This window comes from Meleagris gallopavo, chromosome 1 (genome assembly GCF_000146605.3).
Source record: "Meleagris gallopavo isolate NT-WF06-2002-E0010 breed Aviagen turkey brand Nicholas breeding stock chromosome 1, Turkey_5.1, whole genome shotgun sequence".
Classification (NCBI taxonomy): Eukaryota; Metazoa; Chordata; class Aves; order Galliformes; family Phasianidae; genus Meleagris; species Meleagris gallopavo.
In genome coordinates this window covers 3,056,278-3,069,721 of record NC_015011.2, presented here as the reverse complement: position 1 = coordinate 3,069,721, position 13,444 = coordinate 3,056,278, and the positions used below count along the sequence as shown (strand labels likewise).

The 13,444-nt window shown below is 39.1% G+C and overlaps 2 protein-coding genes across 5 annotated transcripts in view; one reads left to right on the top strand and one right to left on the bottom strand.

Annotated features, from left to right (window-relative positions):
* PRKCQ (protein kinase C theta) overlaps positions 1-13,444 on the top strand; it is an 826,629-nt gene that overhangs the window by 681,283 nt on the left and 131,902 nt on the right. The gene's annotated exons all lie outside the window — the stretch shown is intronic.
* On the bottom strand, positions 1,301-13,429 carry RBM17 (RNA binding motif protein 17). 4 transcript variants are annotated; one of them, XM_010712207.3, is made up of 12 exons: positions 13,367-13,429; positions 11,407-11,547; positions 9,960-10,076; positions 9,191-9,357; positions 8,039-8,133; positions 7,099-7,155; positions 5,233-5,374; positions 3,525-3,676; positions 2,778-2,854; positions 2,284-2,382; positions 1,712-1,784; positions 1,301-1,578 (listed from the first exon to the last, which is right to left on the bottom strand). In XM_010712207.3, the coding sequence occupies exons 2-12, from the start codon at positions 11,527-11,529 to the stop codon at positions 1,475-1,477; spliced, it is 1,206 nt and encodes a 401-aa protein (XP_010710509.1). In that variant the 5' UTR covers positions 11,530-11,547; positions 13,367-13,429; the 3' UTR covers positions 1,301-1,474. The 4 variants fall into 4 exon arrangements, with proteins under 4 accessions (XP_010710509.1, XP_010710322.1, XP_010710446.1 ...); XM_010712020.3 differs by having other exon boundaries at positions 8,039-8,136; positions 13,367-13,428; XM_010712144.3 differs by having other exon boundaries at positions 2,778-2,851; positions 8,039-8,136; positions 13,367-13,427.

Genomic DNA, 13,444 nt, shown 5'->3' with positions numbered 1-13,444 from the left:
TTCTAATGGTGAATTACAGCCACTGCTAACAGTGGAAACGTGCCATAGAAGTGACCACCTTCTTGTGTAACAGAAGAAGACAGTAAGGAAGCTGACACACAGTAGGTAAAATACAAGTTTTTTTAAAAAAATTGCTTTCTCTTTTACAGGCAAATGTTTGTACAGAGGTTGTTGGAACACAAGCAGACAAAATAAGCAAGAAACAAGACGAAGGGTTTGTCATATGGATCTGCAGCCAAAACTTAATAAAAAGGCAATAACTGGAGATACTCACAGCACTGATCAACTACAGGTCTATATCCCCTCCCCCAAGTACATGTGTATAACAGGAAAAAGACATCCAGCATCAGCTTTTGAGCAGCTAAAATGCCCTCAAAGATCCCTTCTATTTTAATACCTATACAATTTCAGTGGCAACTGTAGATGCAATGGAGCACACAGACAACCACCATCACTGCACAGCCTTCTCTTGCCACCTGTCACATACTGTTCCCAAACAAAAGGTGAACACGAAACCAGGAGCAGAATGCTACATACTATTTTACATCAGACTAGAAAGAGCTGCAGTGTTTGAAGTGCAGTGAAGAAATTTGTCATTTCTTCATTTTTCTATGAGAATTTTCTTCCATTGCTTTCTTCTTATGTGTCAATCAATTAAAAAGTTAGTTACCTACATTAGAGGAATTGAGAATCTGATAGCTGGCCAGATAAAAGGATGAGTTTCTCTCCATTCTATACACAGCATTTCAATAACTACCTGCAATCAGTTAACGCTGGCTTTCTAGCAAAGACTGCCTGACAGTACAGAGCATCTGCTAACAGTCCACTCATTCTGATTCAAATGCCTAAGCTTTTTAATTTCCTTTCTTCTTTCACTTCCCTCTATTAAATGTGTTTTCTTTGGACTAGGGAAGAAACACAAACTCACTCCTTGTTACTTTAGTCTCCATTCTGGCATAGTAAATATTGCGCTGAAGTGAAAAAAGAACAAACTAGCTGCCAACTGCCCAACAACCCCAAATCACTCCAGTGTGCAGAGATGGAGGACTGACAAGCAAGAGAAATATCGGGAAAGAGAAGCATAATAGCACACAGTCCTTTTCCAGAGCTTCCCACTTACTGTGGATGCTGCACCGGGAAACTGTGAAGAAGCACCAGAACAAGGAAAACAGGAATACAAAGCATTTCCTCAGCAGTTGGTTTTCAAAATAATGAAGTCATGGATGAAAAGTTCAAAAAACCAAGGATTCCCAGAGCAATAAGCGGAATTGTGCAATTCAAAAACACACAGACGTGAATCTTAATTTCAAAGGGCTTTATATTACAAAAAATGAAGTCACAACGAATGCGAAAAATCCATTCAATGAGGCTTGTTTCCAGTCTGCTAGGAAAGCTACTTTCTCTTCTTTTTTCCCAGCCTACTGCTGAAAACATGATTGCCAAAACAGTGACACCTCGAGCTAGATTTTTAAAATCAAACTTGCTCTGCCAGATCCAGTACTCTGAACTTGTCCAGGTTGTAGAAACAAGCCTTCACCACTCGGCCTCCAAAGTATCTTCCATTTAGATCCACAACAGCTATAATTGCAACAAAAGACAGGTCAGCAAGCAGCAATTCAGCGACTAAAAATTTGAGTCTAATGAGTGAGGCTGTTTAATCTCTTTGAAGAGGTGAATACGGAAATACATATGACATAGTTTAGTAGCCTACCTTTAATTGCAGACTCAACCCGTTCAAACTCCAAAAATATTCTTACAGCTTCATCATCAGGGGCACCAGGAATCTGAAAGAAAACCCAAAAACAAACAAACAAAAAAACCAACAGATCTGATTAGAACAGTAACAAAACCACTGTTTTATGCAGCACTTCTTCACAAAAGCAGAATGTAAAATTAAGCCAATATAATTAAAATCTCCAGTTGCCAAAGGGAGGTTGAAGACTGCTGAACTTGGGTCCTGTTTCTCTATGGAAACCTTTCAAATCAGTTAGGGTGAAAAGTTTCAGTAATCTAAACTTATAAGCATCTCAAAGGAAAAGATTAAGTTAGCAGGAGGAACTAAAAAATGTTCCAAGAACACAACACTCAAAGGACTTTGCTATTTCTGACATTCAGAGTTTGCACTTCACAAAAATTGGAAACATAGAATCGCAACACAACAAAGGACCCTTTGAAATCCTCTAATCTATGCTGCTCCTTCACAGCAGTAGTGTGCCAGTCATGAAAGACAAATGGCCAGTTCACTTTTGGAGTACCCAGAACGAGAGAAAGATTCTGTCTTACCTCAAAGATGACACATTTCCCAACCTTGCCATATTTTTCACATTCTTCCTTAGTTTCAACTTCTAGATCTTCATCCACCTCGCCAGCACCCACCATATTCTGAAAGTTTAAACAATAAACGTAAGTCGTTGGATGCAGCCTGCATAGATAATAATGTAGATAAATCACAGATGCATGCAACAGTGACTATGAATAATTTAAGCTATTGTTTACCAGGTCAAGAATCATTTTGTCACATTCCAGAGCCCAGGCAGTTCCCTAATACTAAGACACTGTGACACGGTCGCTGCATAATCTAAACCACTGTTGATTTACAGTCACAAATTGTATCACAGGAAAGCATACATTTTCTCCACAACACACAGAGCACCATGTAGGTGCAGTTCAGAATTGTCCAAACTGTACAGAGTAACTGTAACAGGAATGCAGGTTTTAGCATTTAAATCAGTTGTGTATGCTGGAAATACCAAGACACACCTTTAATCACAACTTACCCTTAGTAAGACCACTTTAGTTGGGCATTTCAGTATCTCAGTCAATGGATTAGAATCTGCTTTCTTGGTTGCATCTGCTAGGAAGAGAAAAAAAAGTTAATCATGGAATCATTTTAGACTAATGCTCATATGAAGGCTTTAATCAGCTTTTTACTGTTAGCAAACAGTGAAATAAAAGCCAGTAAGTATAGTTTCGTACTGGTAGGAAGAGATCTTATAGCTTCTTGGAAAGACAATATGCACAAAAATCACTGCTACAAAGATCACAGAGAATGTACTATTTCCTTGAGGGAAATCACTCATGAGTTTAAAACTGCATCAGATCCTCTAAGAATTAAAAACCAGATCTCCTGACTTCCAACAATTGTGTCCAGGCAGAAATGCTGTTCCAGTAAGTGGAGATGCTGTCTCTAGATCAAACAACAGCAGGGAAATGAGGACATTATCTAACACACATGATAGGGAAAAAAGCCAGCAGGAATACAGCACTGAAGTGAATGTACAAATAGAAGGTTACAAACATTAAGAAGGATGGCTAATAGGGGACGATGAGTTAAAATAATAGATCACTTTAAAAGTATGTTATAAAGGTAAGTTTCCACAAGAAAGAGCATGAGGCATTGTTCCAACTAAGCAGTATTTTCTGCTAGAACTACTAGCTAACAAAAATCCAGGAACTCCCACTGAGCATGAACTATTATTTCCCACAATAATTTTCACAAACTTATTGGTGCAAGAGAAGATTACCTTTCTCTGTAGCATCTCCAACAATGATCTTGCCACCCCTCTTGCTAGTTTTCTCTACAGAGAGTGCTGTGCTCAGCCCCTGTTCATGCTTTCCCAGCCCTTGGCCCTCTCTGAAACCATACTTCTGCATGATTTTATGAGCTACTGTCCCTCTGCAAAAAGGAAAAAAACATCAGTTAGTAAAGGTTTCTTACAACAGCGTTGTCATTGCATTTCTCCAGAGTGTGCAAGTACTCAAAAGTTGCTCACACTTTTCCCAACACATTCAAGGTTCTAGTAGCAGAGCAAGTCACACATCATGCCAAGATCCATTTAGTCCAGTTTCTGATCTTTGTCAGTGGCTGCTATCAAAAGCCTGAGAGAAAAGGCAGATGTGGAACCATCTGCTTCCCACATTAGATCACATTATACTACCTACTGTTTTGAAGTCTGCAACCATGTGTCCAAAGCACATGGTTTTGCTAGCACTTCCTATGACAAACCCAGATATTCTCAGTATTAACTGACACAGCTCTTCTTTCTGAATTTTCAAGAACTTATTCAGGTAATAATTCTGCAATCTATTAAAAATACCATCCATCTTCATTGGCATTTCTTTGGAGCACATAGCTGGATAAGCCAAGGCATGAAAGAAATGTCATGGTACAGTAATTTACACCACACAGTAAATAATCTACTCTAAGTCACCTCCATTCTACCAAGAGGCATTTAAAATTACACAGAAAACACTGGATCAGTGATTACATGACATATACAAAAGCCTGGCTATGTAATGCTTGAAAGCTGAAACACTAAGCCACAGAATAAACAGTAGTCAATTGTATAGACAAAATATTTTCTATAGCAGCACCTCCTTCAGTGAAGTGAAGGTCCCAGTGCAGTGCTAAATAGAAGAGGTAGCAATATGTAAATGTGTCCCCCAGTACTACTTCAATTCTATGTTTTTTTGCTGTTGTTGGTTGTTTTTTTTTTTAACATTGCCCAGAAAAATGTTTTGATTGAAAAACGAATTGAAAAACTGTCTCCAAAAATAAATGTAGCGTAACAGTGTAATAAACTACACTTTTATGGTTGTGTTCGTCCTGCATGCAGTTTGGATCACGTCAAGTCTGCACTTCTGCAACACCCAGTATGACTGAGAAGAGAGCACACAGCAAAGCATTACAACTTTCAAATGAGGTCTCGGGGCTATTTTTAACTATACATTTGACTTCACTTTGCCACCCACTGTAGAAACACAAGCATCACACACAACACGAACGCCAGGCAGAAAAGTAAATGGACAGATTTGCAACCACAGCTGCTCCCACACTCATGCAAATATGCTTTGAATTTCTGAAGAAACGAACTGGAGTTGAAATAGACACATAACAAAATTAGGACAAAGCTGGAAAAGAAACCTAGTGGAACTAACAAGCCACCTTTGCTTTCCTGCAGACTACATTAGCTTGGATTGTACAACCCATAAACACTTCATGCTGGAATGTGGCTTCAGAACTTGTCTTAAGAACACAGCTCCCTCAAATGCATTCTCTCATTCAAGTAAATCCACTGCTTTTTCTGTATCCTGTCAGTTCCGTCTACATGCACTCAGACTAACCATATACACACAATGTGTTATTTACTTCTACTGAAAACTATTTAACTTTTCATTCCTGTCACCTTCTAATGCTTTTTTCCACCAAGTTTAAGTATGTCAAACATTTACCCCATGTTAGCAAGGAATGAGTTGCTAGGTCCTGTGGGGCTACGAGGTCTGTCTGGCTCATCATACACTGGAGGAGGAATGGCTGCTTTGGAAGATGGTGCCCGAGGTCTCGACTCATCTTCATATGGGAATGATGCTACAGCTGAAGAAAAGAGACATTTGCTTTTTCACTAAAATATGTTGCGTGTTACAAATGCTAGAATACAACGCTTTCAATCTCAGCTCATTTAGAGAAAGATCTCTACTTGCAAGTTGTACCTTTTCTGCTTTACACAAAAAAGTCTTTCACATAAACCCAAACCAGAAGAACGTTTCCTATGCACACAGAGCTTTAACATCCCCTTATCTTCTTCCTCTTGCCCCAAGATTTAAACTTAGAGTTATTCTGGATTTTTGTCATAGAACAAATAATACACATCGTGCATCTGTAAGTCTGTAACACATTCATTAACTGAGAAAAACATTAAGCAGCCACCTGCACTACAGCGAGTCTATCCAGACGGGACAAACAAACTCAACGTTCCATTCATCAGGAACACAATTCTGACATTATGTCAATACACACATCTTAGGCCTAAAGGACTGTAAAGAAAGCACACTGTACACTTACACAAAGGAGAAATCAGTCTTCCAAAAAAGAACCAGCACAACTCAGAATATTTATACAGATCTCTCTGATAATTTCTGAACTGACACAGCATGGGAAAGAGACACATATCATACAGATTAGATTTGATTACTATCTTCCACTGAGAAGTCAAATTGAAAAAATGTAAAAAAAACCAAACAACAAACACAACAAAAACCTACAGTACACTGAAGAAAACATGCAGAATACACTTTTGAGTGTATTTATGGCCTTTTAAACTTTAAGATGGACTGAACTGCTGCACTTTTGCTACAGCACTGTTTTCTGAGGTTTTTCCAGTCTAGCTTTGGGTATCAAGTAACCAGCAGCACAAAGATTTCTTTGTAAGCTCATCTCACAGAGCTCTCCCCTCAGGATATTTCTAACATTTCCAGCCTATATTTATTTTTCCTTGACTCTACTCAATCGCTCCTAATTATTTACTCAGAACGATTTCTGTTTCTAGTGTTTACACACTTCAAATGCTTTCACTATTATACCATTCACTTACTCTGCCAAGCTTCCATTATTTTATTTTAATCTTCTTTCAAATAAAATCTGGAAAGTCCTTTACGTGCACAACTTAATTATTTTTAAGGACATAAAACAACGAACAGCACGCTGTGTCATTTAAAAACTTAATCAGACATACAAAAAGAAGCCTGAGCATTTTGTTCTTACAGCAAGATTCTGCCACCTAGTGGAACAGTGCGATCTTCAACCTGAATTCACTGAAGTCAACCCTTCTGCACACATAATTCTTCAACAGGTATTATTTGCATTATCTATTACCAGTAAAGTGGAAATAGGAACTTATCTTTTGCCTCCAAAGTAAGACCTTCAAAGTTTCAGCTTTCACGCACAGATGATATTTGCTTATGAGAATTTTTCTGAGCTTCTTTGGTTATCCCTCAAAGATTTTAAAAGTTGTGTTTGCAGTGCCTGATTGCTTTAGAAAAGGGTCATTCATAAAGCACATCTGAAAGCCAAAGGCAATGGAAGAATTCTCTCTTCATACCACTGAGGTCTGTCCGTCTGCAACATCACTTTTTTTACACCACAAATGAATAACTGGACACGGTTACAACAGAGCAGCCTGCTAAACCACTTCTACAGCCATAGAGAAAGAATCTTTAGCATAGAGACAGGAAACAGTTTTACTACGGGTTCCCCATAGAAAGTTGAGTGAGAATTAAGAATATTACTGCTTTCAGAGAACAGGGTTTTGTTGTACTTACGTTCTTTGTCCTTCTCAACCAGAGAAGTAGGTGGTGCAATTGCAGCTCCTCCCATACCTACGAGTAAAATGGAAGAGAACATGTATGTGTCATTATGTCCTGCTGCTTGGAATAGCTGCACTGAGGTGTAACACAGCTGCTGGCTCCGAAAGCAGCAGCAAGAGTGTGAGTGATACGAATGAAAAGCACATCAAAGAAGATCATACTGCAATCATGTGCTACGTGCTGTTTCTAGAGTCAATATATTGCACAGAATTTCAAAGTTAAAGGCTACAAGGGAAGCAAACCTTCAGTTCTTTAACAGTTCAATTAAGCCAATACTCTGCTCAAGTTACATAAGAGTACAGTACAAAGCCCCTTCCTTATTTTAATATGCAGCATTTTAAGGTAATCATCAACTTCTAAGGCAGAGCAAATATTTTCCATGTCCCTGTCAGAAATTTACTTTTCTAAAATAAATCGGACCTGAATTATTCACTAAAATTGTCGTTGTTGAGAAGAATGAAATTTCATTTTGTTTGTGCTAAGGTATCATCCCAGCACATATTCTGCTAACTAGCTCTATGAGCACTCAAATCACAAAACCAGGAATGGTAAGCACCAATAGTGAAAGCTCAACAGTGATTCTCGTGGTTTCATTTTATCCCACACTTTCCTTCTCTCCTGAAATCCACACCATAAAGTTAAAACAGGTACTGACAAACCAGTGGAAAGTCACAAATAATTGATAACACACCTGCCTCCAAGGAAAAAAAACCTACTGTATTAAAATAGATATAATGGGACAAAACACTGGGTTTATTCCAATGGCTCGAATGTTAACAGTATGCCTCTCAGCTGAGAAAAGAGAAATACAAAATACATTAAACCTGGACTGTGACCATATCCTCCTCCTCCCTGCATTTCTTTCTCCTATTAAGAAAATAAACAGCTCTCTTACTTCTTTTTCTTCTCTCCCTTTCGTAATCCTCATCTTCATCAGAATCTGGATCCGGTCTTCTTGAAAACCCACTGGCTTCATGTCTGTCTTTACGTCTTCTAGGAGACACAGCAAGTTAGGATAAGAAACAATTCAAGTCAACTCTGCTTTAACTCCATGATACTATCTTTGCCATGTGAATTTTATGGCATTCGGCCAATCAGATTAGCATTTTATAATGTGTTTTTCATGAAAGTGAAAGTAAACATCCTTTTAGTTTTTGTTGTTGTTTGTTTGCTTTTATCCTTTTTTTTTTTTTTTTGTTAAAACAGGAAATGGATTCAAAACAAGATCATTTTCCACCTGCAAATCAATCAAGGATAAAGTATGGAAATGAAGAAGCATATGAATAAGTCTAGCCCAAATTGATGACACTGACTGAAAGGCTAAAATGGGAGAGGTGCTGGATGCAAGCAGCAGGAATGTAGCAGAGACATTAATTAATCATCCCGCACTGAAGAGAATCCCTTTCAAATTCCCCACCAAAGGCTATCTGAAGCAATAATTAATCAGTTTTAAAAGAAAAAAAAATCCTCGTGCTTAAACAGTGTAATTCCACAGACTTTATGATTCGTACCACGATGAAACTGCTTATTAGTTTCACTTAGAATAAGCAAATGTAATCTTATTTCCTGGCTGACAGATGTTTTACCACCTATTTCAACAGAACTTTGAATCTGCATTCAACCTTTAATAAGATTAAAGAGATTTCTTATTCCACAGAAGAAGCACTGAGCTACTTAAAGATTAGTATTCTTTTGGCCAGAGACAAAAGAGAAATAAATACAGAAAGTATACTTAAACTGAATGCAGAACAGGAATGAAGTAACAGGCAACTGTGCTTCACAAAGACAGCGCTAGCTATGCCTTTAAAGCTGAAATGAATTCACAGGTCAGTGTGAAGCATGTAAAAAGAGAAAAGGTTTATCTCTGAGTGTTGAAAGGCATTTCTGATGTCAGGGTATACTGACATGAAACAATCAAAAAATAATATTATTTGCTAAACTTAAAGGAATTCCCTGAAACTCTTCAGGGGGATAAAACCAAAAAGATGTACATTTAACAGCCTATTTTTCACCTAACTGCCAATATGCCATATGTTAAATGCCTTACTTTTCTCTCTCTTCTATTTCTTTTTGCCTCTCCAGCTCACGCTGCCTCTGTCGTTCCTCTCTTTGCCGCTTCACCACTTTTTCATAATCATTTGGAAACATAGGATCATACTCATCTGCCAAAGGAATCAATACATCTCCTGCAGAAAAACCACTAGGTACGGGATCCTTGAAAGAGAAAAAGGAGAACAGTGATGTTTGTCAGCTGAGATCATAGAATCATAGTCCTGGGCAATCTGTTCTGTGTGTCCTTGTTTGAGTAGTGCTGTTGGACCAGATGACCTCCAAAGGTTCCTTCCAACCACAACCCATCACTTAATAGTGATAACTATTCATATCATTACACAAGTCCAGTTCCAACACTGGTGCAATTACAATTACCTTCATTATTTACCTGACCAAACCACCATTTTGAAGCTGTCCAAAAGAAATATGTTAAGAGCAATGGTTTATTTTAATTGTACACTCAACAGGATGCTTTTACGTTGTACAGAATCATAGAACCACTCAGGTTGGAAAAGACCTTCAAGATCATTGAGTCCAACCACAACCTAACCATACTACCCTAAAATTAGCATCACATAGAAGTCTGTAAAAAGCTCAAATGCTCATTAATTTAAGAACCTCTGAGTTGAGGTTCCGATTCTGGAAAACAATCAGTTCTTTTAGCACTCGGAAAGACCATTTAAAAATAAAATGCAGATGGCTGTCAAAGTATTCCAATTCAGAAACATTTGTTAACAGATGGAGCCTATCTGTTTTGTTCTTACCTTTAACCCAGCTGCTACATGAGGTGGTGTGTCCACGATCTGTCTTTCATCAGAAGAACTCCCTCGTTTCAGGTCAATCACTGGAGCAAGTACTGTTGTTTGTTTGCTTCTCTGACTCTGAAAAATGGCCAAAACATAAAATGCCTAAAAAAGCTACAAAAATCGTTTCCTATCCTTTGTTTCCTTTCTATAAGATAACAAAATAGCACACTTTCCTCTTTTTAAGCAAGAGAGACTTTGCTTATGTATGCACTAAAACACACAGTGATAAATGAATGCTTTGCACCAGGATGAAAAGCACACATTAAAAGCTCAGGGGATCTCTTCAGATCAGGTTGAACCTAGCAGATTTTTTTCAAGAAGGGTCTTAAACCTATTCTAAAGACACGTTTTCCCATCCAATAAAATGTATCGATATATATTCTCCATTTTCCAAACTTGTTCTGTTCTATTACCATTGTTCTATTTCATAGAACCATAGAGTGGCCTGGGTTGAAAAGAACCACAATGATCATCTAGTTCCAACACCCTGCTATGTGTCTCCAACCACCAGACCAGGCTGCCAGAGTCACATCCAGCCTGAGTATTTGCACACATACAGACAAAGAAAATACCTAACACAGCAGCCATTTCAAATTTCATTCACTCACGTTGCTCCAACTAACAGCAAAATCCTGCTGTCAATTTTAGCAGTGTAAATCAGCATTAATTCAACTGAAAAATTGCCATGTCTCAGTAATCATTTCATATCTGCACCAGTATTTAAGTAATCTCACTCTAGTCCTTATAGATCACAAAGAACGTACAGACATCCTGCATGAATCAAAACAGAATAACAGTACTGTGTAAAGCCATGAGGTGAAATATTGTCACAATAAATACAGCAGAAAAAGGCTCTGTTGCAGTTGAAGCACAAGGAATTGGCTTGTACTGCTTTTCCCTTTGATGCACACACACAATTTCTCTAAGAATTTCTAATGCACAGTGATTTGCACTTTAGCACCTAAGGCCCTTTAAACAGAAAGCATAAAATGATGCAGGTATATAAGTAACAACTATACAAAGAATGACCAATAAGCAGCACTGACAATTTTCAAGTGCAGCACGACCTTTACTTACACTTTAAACAAGAAAAAAAAATAATTAACTTCATTATCTTCAATGTTAAATGTGAAGATCAGCTTTTGGTTCAATTAGTAACAAGATTTGAGGCTCACAGCAAACACACCAATTCTTTGTTCAATTTTCACATTGCCAGACTTCCTTGAACAGACCTGAAGGAAAGGCATCTTGTGCCTCCCACCCATTTTGTGAGGCCCCTTGCTAGAAACCCAAAGACAATAGGACAAAATCATCTCAAATCTGTATTATAAGGTCATGAACTCTCAGTGATCTGAGCATGAAAGAATATTTAAGAACAGGAAGCAAAATTAGGAAGAGTCCATACCTTTGCTTGAGTCAGAGCTGCCTTCTTCACCTGCAGTTGAGACTGTAGTAGTTTGAAGTTTTTAGACCAGCCTTCTGTTTTGGAATCGCTGGTCTCAACTCCCAAGTCATCGTAAAGTGACATTTTCTCTTCAATTTAAAACTAGAAAACAACAGCAATAACAAGTAAATCAGATGGTGTCACTATGCCCAGTGCCAACCTGCTGCTATTTTGGATATGTCTGGTCATCATATTTTTAAATATCCTCTTTTTTTTTTTTTCTTTTCAAGCCAGAGAGAATTTTCCAAGCAATAACACTTTTTTTCGCTGCACAGTAGCAGACATACAGGACCTACAAGACTGTGCAAAAATAACCACTTCAAAGGCAACGGGTACTCTTCAAAAGTTGACAGGTGTTAAAAACACCCTAAATTTACACTTTTAGCAGTACATAAAAATCACTTCAAACTCTGAAGTTGCACTGTACCTCAGACCAATATTTGGAGATTTACAATGAAATTCAACATCAAGTGCATCACAATCCTCAAAACTTCAAGATCCAGACAGAATTATTCTCTGCTGATGTTAAAATTGATAGGCACAAACATATCAACATTTCATTCACCTTCTTAAATACTGCTACTTTTTTGCCGCTCTGTAAGTTCAAAAAGGATATCTTACTGTAATTCTATTTGCCAGAGTATTTTCACAACACTTAAAGACCTTGCAAATACACAGACATACATTTATATAAAATTAGCAAAACAACATCAGCAGCAACGTGAAATGAAATATATCACCTTGTGTGTTGCTTCCTCTAGCATGAAAGGCAGAAGGAAAAATGTGAATATAAAGAGAAATCCATCACCTGTGGAATAACCTGCAGGGCCATTATTTAGTCTCTATGAGGCCTGGACTATAGTCTCTCCTGCAAAGAGCTTTAGTTGTTTAATTTACTGCAATATTACTGATGAACAGACCGCAGTGAAATCCTACAGACTCATCAGCAAGATCTTGCTTTCACAGATCTGACAGGGAACTCAGCATATAGGTGTTCTTTGCTAAAGATACATCTGAGATGCATTTAAACCTATGGGAAAAGTCTCAGGTAGAGCTGACAGCAAGCCCCAAAGGTGTCACGCTCAGCAAAAATAACAGACAAAAATGAGGTTTTATCTTGCAGTGGAATAGGAACAGCCAGGGCTTGGTAGAACAGAGTTCACTGCAAGATACTGGAGAAGACAGGATTATTGGGGGGTTATTGCACATATGGGCACGAGGAATGCCATACATACAGGAACACAGTACAAGGGAACAAGATGTAAGCAGGGTGAGAACAAGGTTAGAACATGAATTCCTGACTGCTGCAGGGAAGTGCAGTCTGTGAATCACAAAATGGCTTGGGTTGGAAGGATCAAGTTCCAACTCCCTGCCACAGGCAGGGCCACCACACAGATCTGGTACGAGATCAGGCTGTCCAAGGTCCCATCCAACCTGGCCTTGAACACCTCCAAGGATGGAGCATCCACAGCCTCTCTGGACAGTCTGTTCCAGCACCTCACCACTCTCTGTAAAGAAACTCCCCCAGAAATCCAATCTAAATCTTCCCTTCCTCAGCCTTAAACCATTCCCCCTTGTCCTATCACTGTCTACTCCAGTGAAGCAGGAGTTCTGCTACTCCGGGGCAGATAGCACACGCTTGGGGTACGTTACTCAACAAGTATAAACAGACAGAAAAGGAAAGGACTTTGCGCCTCCAAATTGAAGGGGATGGGCTGCAGCATACCGAGGGCCGAGGCAGCAAACACAGGCCCTGTAACCAGCCTCGCACAGCCCGCTGTTCCTTCCCCGCAGGCGGGAGAGGGCCGAAGCCGTGAGGCATACAGGCCGCGCAGCGGGGCTGAGGAGCCCGACCCCCCCCCCACCCCTAGGCCTACGCCCCTCTGAGAAGAGCAACCCGCGGCCGAGGACCTCCTCTTACCCCTCCCACCTCTATGCCTTCACTCTCCGCACCCTCAGGACGCGGAGCGGGCTCCCCAAGCGGGGTGTACCGGCCGAG

Excerpts from the sequence above, each read along its gene's own strand:
- RBM17 (XM_010712020.3), bottom strand. The coding sequence starts at position 11,529 with ATGTCACTTTACGATGACTTGGGAGTTGAGACCAGCGATTCCAAAACA. Across the intron at positions 5,375-7,098 it reads GGTTGAGAAGGACAAAGAAC|CTGTAGCATCATTCCCATAT; the intron begins GTAAGTACAACA and ends TCTTTTCTTCAG. Across the intron at positions 2,383-2,777 it reads CTAAAGTGGTCTTACTAAGG|AATATGGTGGGTGCTGGCGA; the intron begins GTAAGTTGTGAT and ends TTAAACTTTCAG.